Source organism: Drosophila virilis, chromosome 4 (genome assembly GCF_030788295.1).
Source record: "Drosophila virilis strain 15010-1051.87 chromosome 4, Dvir_AGI_RSII-ME, whole genome shotgun sequence".
NCBI lineage: Eukaryota > Metazoa > Arthropoda > Insecta > Diptera > Drosophilidae > Drosophila > Drosophila virilis.
The window spans coordinates 19,740,115-19,756,551 of record NC_091546.1 but is presented as its reverse complement, the minus strand read 5'-3'; the positions used below and the strand labels follow the sequence as shown (position 1 = coordinate 19,756,551).

At 43.2% G+C, this 16,437-nt stretch overlaps 4 protein-coding genes and 1 non-coding gene across 8 annotated transcripts; 3 read left to right on the top strand and 2 right to left on the bottom strand.

Annotated features, from left to right (window-relative positions):
* Positions 1-27: 27 nt before the first annotated feature.
* On the top strand, positions 28-8,052 carry Atg18b (Autophagy-related 18b). 2 transcript variants are annotated; one of them, XM_015172693.3, is made up of 4 exons: positions 28-329; positions 5,937-6,670; positions 6,732-7,316; positions 7,377-8,052. In XM_015172693.3, the coding sequence occupies exons 1-4, from the start codon at positions 292-294 to the stop codon at positions 7,475-7,477; spliced, it is 1,458 nt and encodes a 485-aa protein (XP_015028179.1). In that variant the 5' UTR covers positions 28-291; the 3' UTR covers positions 7,478-8,052. The 2 variants fall into 2 exon arrangements, with proteins under 2 accessions (XP_015028179.1, XP_002051409.2); XM_002051373.4 differs by lacking the exon at positions 28-329 and adding an exon at positions 5,706-5,788.
* LOC6627606 (ankyrin repeat and LEM domain-containing protein 1) lies at positions 2,233-5,687 on the top strand. Its single transcript, XM_002051372.4, has one exon. It carries the CDS (start codon positions 2,663-2,665, stop codon positions 4,697-4,699), a length of 2,037 nt encoding a protein of 678 aa, XP_002051408.1. The 5' UTR covers positions 2,233-2,662; the 3' UTR covers positions 4,700-5,687.
* Positions 5,528-5,667, top strand: LOC6627607 (U4 spliceosomal RNA). Its single transcript, XR_049068.2, has one exon. It is a non-coding gene; the product is annotated as a U4 spliceosomal RNA (small nuclear RNA).
* A 427-nt stretch (positions 8,053-8,479) lies between the features above and the next one.
* Positions 8,480-14,801, bottom strand: clumsy. Of its 3 annotated transcripts, none has more exons than XM_002051374.4 (12): positions 13,784-14,136; positions 13,529-13,675; positions 13,410-13,472; positions 13,135-13,332; positions 12,721-12,932; positions 12,323-12,664; positions 11,823-12,254; positions 11,388-11,746; positions 11,022-11,322; positions 9,617-9,746; positions 9,293-9,561; positions 8,482-9,234 (listed from the first exon to the last, which is right to left on the bottom strand). In XM_002051374.4, the coding sequence occupies exons 1-12, from the start codon at positions 13,860-13,862 to the stop codon at positions 8,737-8,739; spliced, it is 3,030 nt and encodes a 1,009-aa protein (XP_002051410.2). In that variant the 5' UTR covers positions 13,863-14,136; the 3' UTR covers positions 8,482-8,736. The 3 variants fall into 3 exon arrangements, with proteins under 3 accessions (XP_015028025.1, XP_002051410.2, XP_070065490.1); XM_070209389.1 differs by lacking the exon at positions 13,784-14,136 and adding an exon at positions 14,740-14,801 and having other exon boundaries at positions 8,483-9,234; XM_015172539.3 differs by lacking the exon at positions 13,410-13,472 and having other exon boundaries at positions 8,480-9,234; positions 13,784-14,138.
* LOC6628005 (cilia- and flagella-associated protein 299) lies at positions 14,158-15,432 on the bottom strand. The gene is made up of 3 exons (XM_002051375.4): positions 15,131-15,432; positions 14,740-15,075; positions 14,158-14,676 (listed from the first exon to the last, which is right to left on the bottom strand). Exons 2-3 carry the CDS (start codon positions 15,061-15,063, stop codon positions 14,281-14,283), a joined length of 720 nt encoding a protein of 239 aa, XP_002051411.1. The 5' UTR covers positions 15,064-15,075; positions 15,131-15,432; the 3' UTR covers positions 14,158-14,280.
* Positions 15,433-16,437: the final 1,005 nt, after the last annotated feature.

The window sequence follows — 16,437 nt, the reverse complement described above, 5'->3', positions numbered from 1 at the left end:
TTTGGTATATTAACATTTGTTTGAAAATGTAACAGAAGCAAATAAGAAGAGCGTAGAAAAACAACAAAGACGGACAAAAACAAGGTTGAAAATCGAATTTGTAGCTTAACATTTAAAATATCAACATACAGTGTTATCTCTTTGTGTATATTTTTGCGTTTTTCAATGTGAAAAGAGCAATAATTAATTAAATCAAAATCGAATTAAATCAAACGAAAAATAAAAACGCAAGTGAAAGTGTGTGAAATACGATATTTAACATTGATAAAACAGCTGTAACAGATTGCTAAAATGGCAGCATATCAAATGAATTTTAACCAGGATTTTACGTAAGTTACAACAAATTACACACCATATCTCCCCCCCTTCCCCCACAACACACACCAATAGACATATTCCTTCGATATAATAAAGGTCATTGTGGCGAAAAAAACAAATATGCAGCAAAAAAATCTCTCAGATACACCCAACGACAAACGAGACAAGTAAACAAGCGTACAGCTGCTGGGAGCGGGGGTGGTGACGGGAGCGGAAACAATGGCAGCTAATAGCTGAACTGTAACAGAGCCTATCAGTACGTGTGTATGTGTGTGTGTGTATCAGTGTGTGTGCATGTGTATGCGAGCGTGTATTGGCGTCGTTTTGCTTATTAGAACATGCAAACAACCAGTTCTAATAAGAATGACATGCATACATTTATTATGAAATATAGGTAATGGCAAACTACTCATGAACACTAGCCAACACGGTAAAACACCAAATTAGCTACAAGTGATTGGTTATTATGATTTAATGTTCTGAAATTGGGTCCATTTAGGCCAAAGTAAATCTGACATCATCTTAACATTGACAAAAAATGTTAAAGCTCAAATTGTTCGTTTTTCTAGACAGTGTAATAAGCGTCAATGCGCCAATACACGCACACGAGCATACACACATACTGTAAATGCGCAACAGCTGATGCTGTCTTCTTTATGTATGTATGTATGTGTATATTATTTTATTTGTTTTGTTGCTGCTGCTGCTTTTGTGACTTGCAAACTGAATAAACTCGTTTAATTAGTTAGTTAGTGAAATTTGTTGTTTTATGTCAAAGATTGTTTATTTTTGCTCAGCTGATGTCATATTGAGGTTAACTTACTGGCAAAACCCCCGTTACATGCCATTAGACTACTCTCCCGCTCTCGCTCTTTCTCACACTCTCCATGCTCTGTGCCCGGGTAAAGTGCAAGTGACGCACACAGTGGCAGCAACAACAAAAACAATCAATATATTGCTGCTTATTGCGAAAATCCGAAAAAGAAAACACTTAAAGCATGTATGTATGTATGTATTTGGCACACACATATGTACGTACATACATAAACGGACGCAATTATATGAGGCACACCAACAAACAAACCTGATAGTCGCGCGTCATAAAGCGAGAACAAAGAGCTCAAGCAGCGAAAAAGAGATAGCATGCAAGCGCTTTCTAATCAGAACAAATCAATTAGCTTTTAAAAGCGCGACGCGGGTGAATGCACCGCACAAAAAAAACTAATTAGACATTTCCCTTACATTTGATTGTCAAGTTCAAGGGCATAGCTGCTGCTGCAGGGGGCATGGGGGATGGGGGCGTTTAGTAACTGATAACGGCAAGGCATAAAAAAACACGTGTTGAGAAGCTGCCATTGTCCATTGGCCACGAATAGTGCAGTTTAGCATTTCATAATATTTGTGTTTTCATTGTTTTGTTTACGCCAGCTGTTTACGCGGTTTGCCGTTTCGCTTTGTTTTGCATAATATACCCTGTTTATACACTATCTGAAGTGTATTTGGGTTCGTAGCTCAATTTTGATAAGTTCCTTAACTTCTCTCGGCATGTTTCTCTTGCTTTTAAAGCGAATGAACCTGCTCGTGCACTTTTGGCAGAGCGTTTAATTTATGAGTCGATTGTGTTTTTTTTATCATGCATTTTACGGCTGTGATTTGAGTGCGTCATTTCACAATTTTACACAAATATTATTGTTAATCATGTGTAATACGCAGCTTAAGTTAGTTGTTAGTAAACAACACAAAAGAGAGGCGCGCGCAAAAATTGTAAAAACAAACCGCAAACAAGGCCGTCGTGTTATCGGTTTGCAAAAGGGGTTTGGGTCTCATGCAGCTGAGTGTGACCTTGAGCCCCTTTTGCGACGACGCCTTTTGCCGAGAAACTAGTTTTGATTCCCAAAAAGAAGCAAACAAAAAAAAAAACGTTGAAAGCCTCGTCTGAGTCGAGGCACACACGTGTTGCGCTCAGCATGAGATTTGCTGCTCTCGTATGAAGAAACGTGCCTGAAATATAATTTGACATAAATATCAAGCACAAATGTTTCCATAGCCAGCAACGGTTGTGCATAAGCAAAAACAAAAACAAATCAAAAGCTTTTTGTAGCTGAATTCAAAGTGTGCGCTCTAGCGAACGCTTCGCAACACTGGCGCCGCTGACTGAGTGTGGCAGTGTTAGACACAAAATAAATACCAAACGAAAAAAAATACCAAATCGCAGCAAGCGCACGCAAAACATAAACAACAACAAAGCAAAACTGCATTTGACATTGAAAACGCGGAAATTGGAAAATAATTGGATAATTAAATACCTGCAAGGGTGTAAAAAAAAAAGCAATCGCTACATGCAATGGAGCAGCGCGCCAATTTCCTAGCCCTGACGCTGCTGGACGCACTCGAGGACGAGAACGAATCGGACATATTCTCCATGCTGGACCGAAACCCCATCAATGCCGGAATTGTGCCCTGCGAGCGCGGAATCGCACCGCTGCACTATGTTTGCGGCATGCCGAACGAGCAGCTGGCCGTGCGCATACTGGAACGCTTCCTCGCCAGCGATCAGCTGGACGTGAATGTGCGCTGCGACGGCAACATGACGGCACTGCACATAGCCGCAATCTATGGCCGGTTGGAGCTGGTGCGTCTGCTGCTGGAGCATGGCGCCCGGCCGGACATCGAGGACGATGAGCACAAGCTGGCCGTGCACTATGCCATTGACGAGTGCCATTTCGAGGTGCTGCAGCTGATGCGCGATCACATCCTCAGGGAGAAGCAGGCGCAGAAGCAGAAACAGCAGCAACAGCAGCAACATGCGACGCCCAAGTCGGGCATCAAGTACAACCATGACGTTACCTCGCCCTACTACATCAATATAACGCATAGGCGTGGCAGACCGCAGCCCAAATTTCCAGATATCAGCGATCCGGAACAGTCGGTGAATCTGTTTACGCTCACACGCGATCATCTGGCGGAGCTGACGCACAGCCAGGAGGAGGCGTCCTGTGGACGACGCACGCTTATCGAGAGCTGGCGCGACAAGGTGGAGCGTTCACGTGCACGCAAATCGCTGCTGCAGACCGAGCATGTCGAGACGCTGGTGGAGCAGGCCATGGCCCAGCCTGACTTTAGCATCGAGCAGCATGTGCAGCAGGCGTTGCGCCAGGCGGATGAGCAGCGCGATCAGCGGGAGCAGGCGGCGCCAACTGAAGGCAACAGCGCCGCCTTTGGCCAGCTTGTGGAGCAAGTGGCGCAGGCCTGCGTGCTGGAGCAGAGCTTCCATACGGCTCCGGAAGAGCCAGCGCCAGACAAATCCTACTATCTGCAAATGACCGAAGCCTATGTGCACACGGACGACGAGAATGGCCTAGTCTTCTATGAAACCAAGCTGCTGCAGAATGTGCCCGAAAAGCCGCCCACCAAATCCAAGCATCAGCGGCTGGCGCCGCCAGCCAAGTTGCAGCTGGACAGCAGCGCTAGCACCAATGTGAGCCTGCCGTTGGACTACGAGACGGATGCACTGCGTGCGGAACTGACACAGCTGGGCGCTCCGCCCGTGGGCCCCATCACGCACACCACCAAGCGGCTGTACATCAAGCAGCTGATCAAGTACAAGCGGAACACGGCCGCTTTGCTGGCGGCGCAGCGGCACGCGAAGGCGGCACAGATCAAGTACTCCGTGGAGCTGCATCATACGCTGCGCTCCCAGGCGGACTACGAGCACATCGAACGGTATATGGCGCACGAGTGTGCCTCTGCGGCGCACTTTGCCACGGCTGCGGCGGGTGGACGTCAGCTGCGCGAGGGTCATCTGAAGCAGAGCTTCATTTATATGTTGATTGATCCGCGCATCTCGAGGAATTTGCCGGGCGAGCGCAGCTTTCTCGATTCGCTGAGCATTTGGTCGCGCTTTTTGGATGCCATTTTCTATGTGGGCAAGGGCAAATCCACACGGCCATATGCCCATCTCTATGATGCAATGCGTCAGCATACGCGCGCCCATCTCCAGCAGCCGGCGACGGGTAAGAAGCGTACCGGACGCTGCCTGCTAATGCCGGAGATTTTCAAATCACCGCCGCCGCCGCCGGGCAAGGCTAGCAGCAAGAAGCTGCAGCGCATCCTGGACATCTGGCAGCATGGCAGCGGCGTCGTGTGCCTGCATGTTTTCCACAATATTCTGCCCACAGATGCGTATACGCGCGAGGCGTCCATCATAGACGCGCTCGGCCTCACGCATTTGACGAACATGAAGCGCGGGGATTACTATGGTCCGGCCCAGATCTGGACCATGAAGCAGAAGAAGCAGCTGGGAATCGCTTTGCTGCACAAGGCCATGCACATATATTTGGCGGAGGGCGAATCGCAGTTGTCGCCCAGTGATTTAATTTAGTTGTTTTTAGCAATAAGTACCAAGTACAAAGTGTAAAGGTGCGACAAAGCTATCTTATACCCGGATCTCAGTTCAAAAATGTGTGTAGCATAATTAAATAAAAAATCGCATTAGAATAGACCAAATAAGGAAATGACCTAAATAAGCACAATGCTGGTATTTACTTGCTTTTGGTATTTGGTATTTTTTGGTCATATATAGCTGTCACACTCTAGCACACGGCTGCTACTTGTTGCTGCGGTTTTTGTTGTTATTTAATTTATATATTTACGCAATAATATTTTGTATATATAGTAACCTTTTTGGCAACAACAATTGCCTTATGCACATAACTACTTTTTTTTAAATATTAAATGAATATTTAATTACGGCTGTACATGTGCTGCCGTGCTGCCAAACAATACTGTGCGAAGTTGTGCGAGTTCGAATGCCAATGCAGGCATATCGTAAAAATATTTTATTAAATATTTTAAGTAGTCAAATTTATTTTTCAAATTTTATTTTTTTAAAAATGTCTATTTTCACCCCAATATTTAAGTTGTGAAACTGCATTTGAAGCAGCTGTCACCGACCAACAACCTCTCAAGTGCAATTTACCCTACCCGCAGCGGCACCATCCCTTACTCTAAGCTTCAGACAACAAAAACAACAAAGAGGGATGCATTTGCCGGCTAAATACGCACAAACAACAACAAAAATGCAGCCCAAAAGCATGCTATACAGTTGGCAACAACAAAACGTTTCACAGCTTGAGTATGTCACTTAGAATTCTCAACTGGTTGTAGCTGTACGCGCATGGAGTAGTCGTTGTTTTGCCTATGTTAGGTTATCTTTGCGCAGAGGCGATATCGTAACCAATGAAGTTCTACTGAGGTGCGATTATTGCTAGTTGAAAACTTTAACCAATACCCCGCCATGGGGACGTGAAATACCGTCCACTACGGCAATTTTTGGAAGCCCGAGAGGGCTAATTAAATAATGAATGTGATTATCAGGTTGTTGATGAGTGACGTGTTTTAATAGGTGTTTGGCTTAAAGCCTGATTCGGGATATTTTTCTATATATGGCAAATGTTGATATTATAAGTTGGTAATTTTTTTTGCATTTTAAGGCGCAAATTAAGCTACTCTTATTTGATTCCAAGCAACACTGATTAGACATTATGTCTGAAGAAGTGTTGAGTAGTGTTTAAGAAATATGGTATATTTAAAATACTCTTTACTTATCCCGTCCACAGTTCCCTATCGGTGCTGAGCAGCACTGGTCTGCGTCTGTACTCGATTGGTGGCCAGGATAAGGTCGAGGAGATCTTTGCCAAGGAGAACACAGAGCAAATACGGATTGTGGAAAGGCTATTCAACAGTTCGCTGGTGGTGCTGGTCACCGCCCAGAAGCCCAACTGCCTGAAGATGCTGCACTTTAAGAAGAAACAGGACATTTGCAATTGCTTCTATCCGTCGGAGATATTGTGCGTGCGCATGAACCGCCAGCGTCTGATTGTCTGCCTCGCGGAGAGCATACACATACACGATATACGCGACATGAAGATCCTGCACTCGATTGAGAATATAGCGCCAAATGAACAGGGCCTGTGCGCGCTCTCGCTCAACTCACATTTGGCCTTTCCCATCTGCCAGTCCAGCGGCGAGCTGCGCATCTTCAATGCCCACAAACTGCGCACGGGCATGACGATTAAGGCGCATGACACGCCCCTTTCGGCATTGACCTTCTCGCCCAGCGGCGCACTGCTGGCCACCGCATCGGAGCGTGGCACTGTCATACGCGTCTTCTGCGTAAAGAATGGCCAGCGGGTGCAAGAGTTCAGGCGCGGCGTGAAGCGCTGCGTGCGCATCGCATCTCTGGTATTTGCAGCGGGCGGTGACTATTTGTGCGCCTCCTCCAACACGGAGACGGTGCATGTCTTCAAGATCGATGCCCGGGCCGTGGAGCTGGCCGAGCTGAAGGCCATTGGTGAGTGCTAAGCCCCAAAATGAATCCATTCCAGAAAATTGACTGATTGCTTGTCTTACAGCTGAAGTGGCTGCCAAATCGGACAAGGAGAAGACGACGACAACGGCGACGACGACAACGGCGACTGCGACTGGGGGTGCGAACGCAGAAGCTGCAGAGGCAGCAGCTGAGGAAGCGCCCGCAGCCAGCTGGGGCGGCATGTTCACCAAGGCGGTGTCCTCGCTGCTGCTGCCCGCCCAGGTGAGCGATGTGCTGGCCCAGGATCGCGCCTTTGCAACGGTGCAGCTGCCGCAGCCAGGTCTCAGGAACATCTGCGCACTGACTCGCGTGCAAAAGGAGCTGCGTCTGCTGATTGCCTGCGAGGATGGATTCCTCTATATGCACGACTTCAATGCGGAGCGCGGTGGCGCCTGCAAGCTGCTGGCGGTGCACGATCTGCGCGGCGCCCTGGAGGATGTCATTGAGCTGCAGCTAAGCGAAAGCGTACTAAAGACGCAATCAAAGACGCTGCCGGCTGCACTGCCACAGCAATCGCTGACCATGCTGAAGAGCTGTGCGGCCAGTGTGCTCATCGAGAATCCAGATCCTGTGGCGGACAACAGCTATGCGGGCATATTGCGCGGCGAGCAGGCGGATGCCATGTCCGGTTCGTTTAGAATATATCCAAATCAAGTCATATGGTCAGCTTTATTATCATATTTTGTAGATTCCGCCAAGTTTCGTAAGCTGTGCGATGCCATTGACACGCCCACAAAGCTGTACGATGAACGCCAGTTCCCGCCCGTGGCAATTACGGCCAAGGATTGACGACCACGTCGGCACAGCCATAGGGACATTGTGTTTCTGGACAAATCACAGTGTGATTAAAAGCGCGCGCTCTCTGCATTTCTGAATATCCCAAAAAAAAAAATATATTGAAAAATTTACGAAAAAAAACGTACCCAAAAAAAATTTAGCAAAATATTTAAAGCAATTTAACTAAGTTAAAATAATTTTAAACAAAAAAAAAAAAAAACACAAAATACTCGAAAGAGAAAAATTAAAAAAAAAAAGTATTTTAGTTATATGTAATTAATTTTTTGCTCTGTAATTTGTTTTCAACAATTTGTATATAATTGTAACTAAAGTTTCTATTAAGAACTCCTCCGAATATCTCATTCCGTAAGCTCTGCTCTGTCTCTCTCTCCCTTTCTCTCTCTCTTTCTCTCACTTCGCAATTATGAAAACTTTGTATAATATAAATATTTATTAGTAGGCAAGGAGCAACGTTTTTCTTTAAGTGTATAAGTTCAAGTATAGTTCAAAAGAAGCTCAAAAATCCAAAAAATTAAAAAAAAAAGAAGCTGGAGAGAAAAATAATCAACTAAATGTACCTTAAACAATGAGCAACAAGAAACGTATTCAATTAGCTTTGCAAGTAAATATTATATGTGTAACAATAAATATTAATTAAATATTGCAAATATTTAAAAAACAAAAAAAACAAAACAAAACAGAAAAAACTAAGTATTAAAAAAAATGTATGTTTAAGAAACCGAAATATTCACAATATCGAAACAATTAGATTTTAACAAATACATCTAACAAGGTATACAATCTGAGATTCGCAATCAATTATCTAAAAATATGTTCAAAACCGAAAAACAGACAAACAGCAAGTCAATATGCCCAAAAAAAAAAAAAATTAAAGACAAAAAAAAGTATTAAAAATATTAAAAACTACAAAAAAACCGAATTTTGTACAAGTAATTTCAATGGGAGCTATAAAAAACACAATAATATTGTTAGAAATTCATAATACTTTATAGGGTAGGTTTTTTTTTTGTCGAATTTTGAGGCCATTTTTGTGTTTTCTTTATAAATCGAATGGAGTTTTTTTTTATAATTCCAAATTATTTGTAAATGCATTTTTGGTATTTTTTTTTTTTTAATATTAAACAAGCTTAAATTTTGCTATTTGAGAAGCGAATTAAATAATATAATTAGAGTAGAGAAGCTCCATTAACAAAGTCACAAAATGGCCCAAAAAACTGTTTCGTAAGGTTCCAAAGTCAGTTAAGAACTGTTCAAACGCCGTTGCTCAATTTGCTGGCACGCTGATCCAAAGTTGGCTCCTGTTCTTGCTGACGTTGTTGATAATGATGATGATGGTGATGATGATGATGATGACGATGGCGTCGTTCTGGTGGACGTTCCTCCTCCTCCTCCTCCTCCTCCACCGGCGGTGTGGGTTCAATACTCATTTGTGTGGATTTATCAGATTTCCAACCAATTTCAATGGGAGGCGTTGAGGCCTTTTGAGATTTAAGCGAAAACATAGATCCAATCTTCTTAAGCCGACTGTGCACGGAGGACTCTGCATCGTGATCACCGGCGCTCTTTAGACTCTTGCTGGATACGGCCAAAGACTTGGAACGCATTGAATGCGACTTGGATTTGGATGATGAGCTGGAAGACGTTGAGGATGAGCTGCTGGAGCCGACGCTGGCGTGCACCGGTTTGGTGGTTATCCAGATGCATAACGCAAACATCACCTCCGCCTTGAGCGCCTCCTTAAGCGAGATCTGCAACAGAAGCTGCGTCGAGAGATCAATTTATCGAGTGCGCGCAAATACAGCTTACCTTCTCCTCGATGGCTACCGTTTTGACGTTCCACAGAAACTCCGTGCAGCCCAGCACCATGGCCGCAAACAGGCCCAAGCCCAACACCAGAAACACACCGCCGACATTCTCCAAGCCCAGCTCGGGCGTGTCAGCGTTCCCTTCCTCGGCGCCGCCACAGCTGCCGCCGCCATGCATCTCCTTCCACCACTTTCTCTTCAGCTCCGACAGCACTCCCAGCTCACCCAGCTTCAAGACGGCGCCACTAATCTGCTTGCGATATGGTGAATCTGTACAAGAATCCATGTTTTATCCTTTGAACTCTGATGGGGCAAATTAACTTACTAAAAGGCATCGCAATGCCATAACTCTTGTAGTCCAGCCAGCCGCCAATTTGCATTAGGTCACATTTGCGCTCCACATTGTACTCCAGTGTGGTGGACTCCATTAGGAAAGCGTAACGATTTTTTCCTTTCTGCGCTTAGAACAAGTTTATTATTTCATTTAACGGAATAGTTAAGGCTGGGAGAATTCGCACAACTGAAGCGCGCTCAACAATTTGTCATTTATTTTCCTTTATTGTTGCCCGCTTCTTCTATTCGCTCTCACTCTCAGAGAGCAAGAGAGTTTACAGTTTTGTGCGAGGAAAGCAAAATTTGTAAAGCAAACGCAGCAAGTCTTAGATACCCTTAACAAAAATATAACCATGTTATATGGGTTAGTTGCACGGCGTCGTGGCAAACCCATTTAATAATTCACATTACTAATCAATCGAAAGGGAATTACAGCTTGTGCAAACATGCAACATACATACATACACACATACACATTCAGCGATCTATCAAATTACATACATATGTAAAAATTGGCGCTCTCTCTCTGTCGCACAAAACTTACGACTGTAAAACTCTCTTCTTCTGTTAGAATGTCAGCGAGTTCAGGACGCGCGCAAAAGCAAAGTTGTGGCGGGAAATGTCGTGCAGTCTTCGTGTTTTTTTTAATTCAGTGTATTTATTAATGTAGCCCTATGCTCCATTTGTGAATTTTCGTTAAAAGAACACCGTGTCTACGTACACATAAGAATGTGGTTTTAAAAACCAAATATAAAATTATTGTGCGCGTTTTCATTTACATACACACTTAGGTATGTATGAATATGCATACATACAAATGTGCATATGTATGTATCTACCTAAATGTATTCTCGCTGGTAAGTGGTTTTATGGCTTAAACTTAAAAATTAAAAATTGATAAATCAATCAATTTTGAAACAAAATCTAATACTGATGGTCATACAATTTATATACTCAATACATACATGTGTATATTTATTGAGCATTATTTAAAGCAGATGAAATGTGACGTCACAGTCAAAGCGCTGAGCTGCGATTCTGTGCGTAACCATTTTTCTTTTCTTCATCTTCGCTTAACAATGGCTGACGATAAAGAGCTGGCAATAAAAGCAGCTGCAATGTTTGTCTCTTTTCTTTGCATGTATGTTTCCTATGCCCTGCGCACGCTTATTGCTCCGCTCTGTTTTGCTGTTGCTTTCTAACTTGACTTATTTGCTACGACTGGCGACGACAGAGAACGCGCTATAAAATCAGTATTTGTCTCCGTTTTATGCATGTCATTTCGTATGGCTGTTTTATACCAAACGATCTTAACAGATGGCGCAAGCAAAACGAGTTTCCATGCGCGCTGCTGTTGTTGTTTTACATTTTGGCAAGTGTTGATGTTGCTGACCTACCTGCACACGCTCCACGCCCTCGTCGTTGGTTTTAGTGAAAACCGATGGCCTAGCACTTTCCATGGCCGTCCACATGCGTTGATATGTGCTGAAATTGGAATCCCTGAAGAAGCCCATTGTAGAGCCGCCCAATAAGGCGCCATATTTGATCTTGTTCTGGGCAGCCAGATCTTCGGCATTGCTGATCGAGCTGGCTTGGCGGGAGTTGGTCAAGAAAGCAGCCAAATTGGCTGTGTACGAGTTCAACATCATGAGGGCAAAGAACCACCACATTCCAGTAACAAGGCGCGTGGAGGCGGCCCTGTAAAGGTTGAGAAATTGAAGTTGTTTTTTTTTTTTCGATTTATATTAAATGATTTGTCTCACTTGGGCAATATATCGCAACCCTGACCCATAAGGGAGCCTATGGACAGCCACATTGTATTGCTCAGAAACCATATATTCTCAACCTCCTCCGGCTCCTTGCACGGATGCGGATTCTCCCAGTCATCCGGCGCCATGCGGGCCAACGCGAAGAGCAATAACGATATAAAGAGATACGCCGAGCCCATATAGATCCAAACATCCAGCGAGAAGGGCGACAGAAACGAGAACAAATCTGTCGGTGGTATTGGTGGCTTTGAGAACAATATACTTATGCCCAGATTCATGAAAGGCGGCGTAAAATCGACCGCCTGACGGCGGGATGAAGTCATGGTCAGATCACATATGCCCAGATCCGCATTCTGGAAAGAGTTGAAAGTTTAGATAGGAACGTTTCGAAACTCTTGCTTTATTTCATATATGAATATTTGGACTTACGCCATCGATCAGCTGTCGCACGATGCCATCCCATGTTTGGGTGGCTTTGTTCAGGCTACCATATTTTCCGTCTGGTGACATACGGAACTCGTATTTGAAATTTAGCATGCGTGCTATATTGTCAATCAAATCCATGGAGTAACCCTCGTAGCGGGCATTGCCCAGCAATATTTCGCCCTCTCCGGGCTCGCGCATCGTCAGGAAGGGCGCTCCAATGCGCGAGGAGATTATGAACGTTTTGTTCGATAACTTTTGGCCCACACGCTTCTCGCTCTCTTCGTCATCGTTGAGCATATCCAAACCATTGACCGGATCCCAGGTGGCCAGATCCAGGAAGCCACCAGCATCGATCTCCATGAAGCGCAGACTGAAAAAACTGCGCTGTCCGTATTCGTTGAAGTCTATGCGACCCGTGGCGACCTCCTCGGAGCGCTATAGGACACCAATATAGTTAAGTGGAGTTAGGGTTGCGATAGCTTCCTCTGGAGCTTCAATCGTACCGCTTTCATAAACTCAATAATGCGCCGGCCATGTGGCCAGGGCTTCTTGCGTTTGCATTCAATTTCCGGTGCTGTCAGCTCCTCCATTATGCCCAGCTCGGTGAGGCCCTTAGAGAAGAGCCAGACGGCATCGTTAACCAATATCATCTGCGTCTTCACCTGTGTGGGCAGCACTTTAAAATAGCGTCCTTCACGCTTCTCACGCTCCTCCCAGTCGTGAACCACGTTCTTGATGTGATAGTCTGTGGGATCCATCAGGCGAACGGTTGTAATGTTTGCCTCCACGTTCATAATGTCGCCCAGCTCCAATGTGTGCGTATCCAGCAGGGGTATAAAAACGCTCTGACAAAATAAAGAAAAATCTTTGTTAAAATGAAAACCTAATAGACAATCCTTGCCTGATATTCGCCCAGCATTTTAAGCTCGTTGGCTTGCTCCAAAATTCTCAATAGATTTTCGGGTCCACAGTGCAATATGAGACAATTGTCGGTGGACAATTTGATTTCCTTTAGAAATGGCCTGTGATCGTCGTCTGGGCCCAGCTGTCGAATCGTAGTCGGATTACTGCTCGGATCTCCAATTTGTAGTACATCCTGCAGCTGTTGCAGCTCTGCGAAAAAGCAGTCGAAATAAACTTTGAAGCTTGCCGATCTCAAAAGGAACGAAGATTAATATTTAAAAGTAAATTGAAAGGTTTTTACAAAATATTTCACCTATTTTCCACTTAAATGCGTGGAATTGCCATTTTTTTGAGTGTCTCAGCTTTAGAACTTCGTAGAGCTTTAGTTAATGCGTTATTAGGCTGCACTTACCCTTCTCCGATTCGTAGATAATTGTATAGCTGCGCCAACCGAAACTTTGCACGATTTCGGCAAATGCGCGCGCCAGCAGTAAATTATCGGGATGCACATTGAGCGTCATCGAGGAGAGTTCGTATTGCTGATTATGTGGCTGCCAGTCGTAGACTATGTGCGGTATATCCAGTGTATGGCAAATGGAGGCAATAATATCTAAAAAAAAAAAAAAAAAAAGAAGCTTCAAGTGAGCCACGCAAAAAACCCATGAGGTAGCGGCATCGAAAACTTGCCTGAACTGCCGCCGCTGCTGGGCCCAAATATGGCAATAACACCCTGCGATATCAGATTACAAACTGCCAGCAAACGAGTCTAGATAATCGGTTATTTGCCAGACTAATTTGAGGCTTACCCGTTTTCTCCATTATAAAACTGTCCTCGGTATTGGCATAGACCACAATTGGCACTAGCTCTATGTTGCGCTCCAATATATTTGCCCGATCCACAGCGGTGCGAAAAGCTATTTCCGCCTCATCCTTATCCGATGTGAAAATGCTGCCTAGCGAAAAAGTTACACTTTTAGCCAAATTCAATGCACGTGACCTAGTTTTCTATTTTTCTTTTTTCTCTATATTTTTTTTTTTACGAATTTCTTTTAGGAACTTACCCACCATAAACTGCTCCCTGGCTGCGGCCCAGTGGAGCAGCAGCAGCAGCAGCACATGTGAATAATATTTTAATCCCATTTTATTGATATTTTGGCATTTTATTGGCACATTTTAAATTGATTTTTCTCTAACTGATGATGTAAAACTGGGCAAGAAAATGCCACAGAACGCAACTATGACGCTCGGAGGTCTGCAATACATTGAGCTATGTGGGCCATACTATAGAAAAGCTGAACAACTGAACTATGCTAATTTTAAAAGACATCTAGCAGCTTGAGATCCATCCAAAATCTCTCAGAGAGACACAGAGAGTGGGAGAGAGCGCCCTCTGTTTTTTGTTGTGCTAAACATATTCTAAACAACAGGCGAGAGATTTCTCAGAGATCGAAAAGAATATTCTTTGTTATAATATTTTTTTTTTTTTTGGGCTTTCTAATATCATAGGATTTGATGCACAATTGAATTTATAGCTGAGCATAAATATATAGAAATAATTCTATACCTTCTTGCGCACAATATGATCGTAGAATATCATTGTGCCGTACTTGGGTGAAATGGCCGTCGAACGGCGTATGTTTCTGGCAAACGGATTGGGATGACCACCGACTGGTAAAACCTTCTGATCGCCCTTATGCATAAACATCATTCCATAGCGATGATCGTGCAAGACCCGAAAATTATCGCTATCCGAATAGTTGAGCATATTAAAGCGTGGATTACTGTAGCTCAGATGATGCGGCATCGGTCGCAGATAGGCGGTTCCCTGAAATATGCCCGGCCAGTTCGTATGCGAGTGGGCAGAGCGCGCCGCATTCGTCCAGCTCATACCCAAGTCAATATAGCCCGATATATCCGAACAATATGAGCTTGTATACATGGTAAAAACAATTGTCTGTTTTGCTCATTTTGCTTTAGTTATTCAAATATACCTATATGCATATATGCTTAGACTTACCGCCAAATTCTTGGAGTATATGGGCACCTCGCGTCGCTTGAACTCAAGCAGCACTGGATCCTTATTGGTTGGCGACATAAATATACTGAAGGGCTGTATGCCCATTATTTTTGGTCGTATCGCTTGCATTGCCAAATCGTGACGCCTCAGGAATTCCGGTTCATCGTATGGTATCTTCGTGGAGCGATATCCCAATTTGGCAAGGGAAGTGACCACCCTTTGATTGCCCAAATATTGATAATCTTTTCTGGTCGAAAACGAGTTTAGATAATCCTGATGGGTATCATAGTCCAGTACGCTAAAGTCAACCATTTTCTCGCCCATTTTGATGCTTTTCTACAAGGAACAGCTGTCAGCAGCATTCCGAAGATTTTTATGCGCAAAGACTCACCTATTTTTTTGTTAGCTTTCGTGGTTTTGTGTTTTTTTTTTTGTTTTTTTAAATTAAATATATTTATTTTTTTATTATTGTTTAACAGAACGCGTAACTTAACACACTCTGAAGCAATTGTTGCTAAAATTCTAGTTAATTTCAATAAAAAATAACGAAGCCTACTTTCATCTAACTGAAAAGTAGCCCAAGCTCTAGCCAAGAATATTTCGAACTGCATATGGGTAAAAAATATCCAGAAGTACAACTAACATGGCTAAAAGCAATTGGTAAAAAGATAAATGAGACGGGGAAAATCACAAAAATTATCTAAATAAATCAAATGGAACTATTATAATATCTAAGCTAGTTGGGATTTGTGCAGTTATGCATACATTTATGCATTATAATCTATATATATTTTATCTAAATACTAATATATATATATATTTTTATACATATATGTATGCATATGCTGCACAAGTTGATCTTGAGAGTATCTCGAGCTTATCTCAGGGTCTTCTCTCTGGCCTGGCAAACTCCTTCGCATATTCCCTATACTCAATCTAAAATTGTTTGCTTCATTTTATTAACTGAAGAGCGTATTCTTAATGCAAGTCCATTTAGTCTGAATAGAGAGTGAAATAAAAAGTTAGAACCTTCTTTTAAACTATGCATAAAACATTGCTTACCAATGCTGGATATCCTCAAGTCTTCGAGTCATATCATAAAGTTATTATGGACTGGATATATATGGTCAAGGGGTATTTGGAAAGGCTTCGAAATTTGTTATTTTTTGTTTTTGTATTGCATTTTGTATTATTGATCAGTCGGTTGTGAATTGGATTCGCCTATAATAAAATCAGAATGTCAAGCAAATAGGTTGTTGGACTATCATTGTATTTGAATGATATCGATACTTTGATCACCATTTTAAGTGTTTCGGGTAGGGTGTAAAAGTGTTCGACTTGTGATTTGCTTGAAAAAGCAAGGCTATTCCGATGTTGCATCTTATTGTATCATTTCAAGAGCTTATTTATGACTTACGACTTCCCAAGTGCTCCTCCACACTTTAAACGAATTTAAAACCAATTGTAAACTTTTTTTTTATGATTTATTTCAACGGCCGCAACTACTAGAACTATGCCAATAAATAGGAATAAGAAAAGCATACGATGTGTTGCGGAATTGCCAGCTAAACGAAAAATTGTCGATAGATTCGAGGGATGCGTAATTATCGCTGATAGTTCAGTTCCTCGACAATTTTGAAATGGAGATCGATTTTCATTGTTTGGAGAAGCAAGAAAGCAAGAAAAGCTGGAAAAGAA

Bases quoted from the DNA above. Each gene is read 5' to 3' on its own strand.
- Atg18b (XM_015172693.3), top strand. From the start codon at position 292: ATGGCAGCATATCAAATGAATTTTAACCAGGATTTTAC. The intron at 330-5,936 runs GTAAGTTACAAC...TCCCGTCCACAG, and splicing joins AATTTTAACCAGGATTTTAC to TTCCCTATCGGTGCTGAGCA. The intron at 7,317-7,376 runs GTTCGTTTAGAA...CATATTTTGTAG, and splicing joins GCAGGCGGATGCCATGTCCG to ATTCCGCCAAGTTTCGTAAG.
- LOC6627606 (XM_002051372.4), top strand. From the start codon at position 2,663: ATGGAGCAGCGCGCCAATTTCCTAGCCCTGACGCTGCTGGACGCACTC.
- clumsy (XM_002051374.4), bottom strand. From the start codon at position 13,862: ATGGGATTAAAATATTATTCACATGTGCTGCTGCTGCTGCTGCTCCAC. The intron at 13,676-13,783 runs GTAAGTTCCTAA...CTTTTTCGCTAG, and splicing joins CAGGGAGCAGTTTATGGTGG to GCAGCATTTTCACATCGGAT. The intron at 12,933-13,134 runs GTAAGTGCAGCC...GCTTTTTCGCAG, and splicing joins TATCTACGAATCGGAGAAGG to AGCTGCAACAGCTGCAGGAT.
- LOC6628005 (XM_002051375.4), bottom strand. From the start codon at position 15,063: ATGGGCGAGAAAATGGTTGACTTTAGCGTACTGGACTATGATACCCAT. The intron at 14,677-14,739 runs GTAAGTCTAAGC...TGAGCAAAACAG, and splicing joins TATACTCCAAGAATTTGGCG to ACAATTGTTTTTACCATGTA.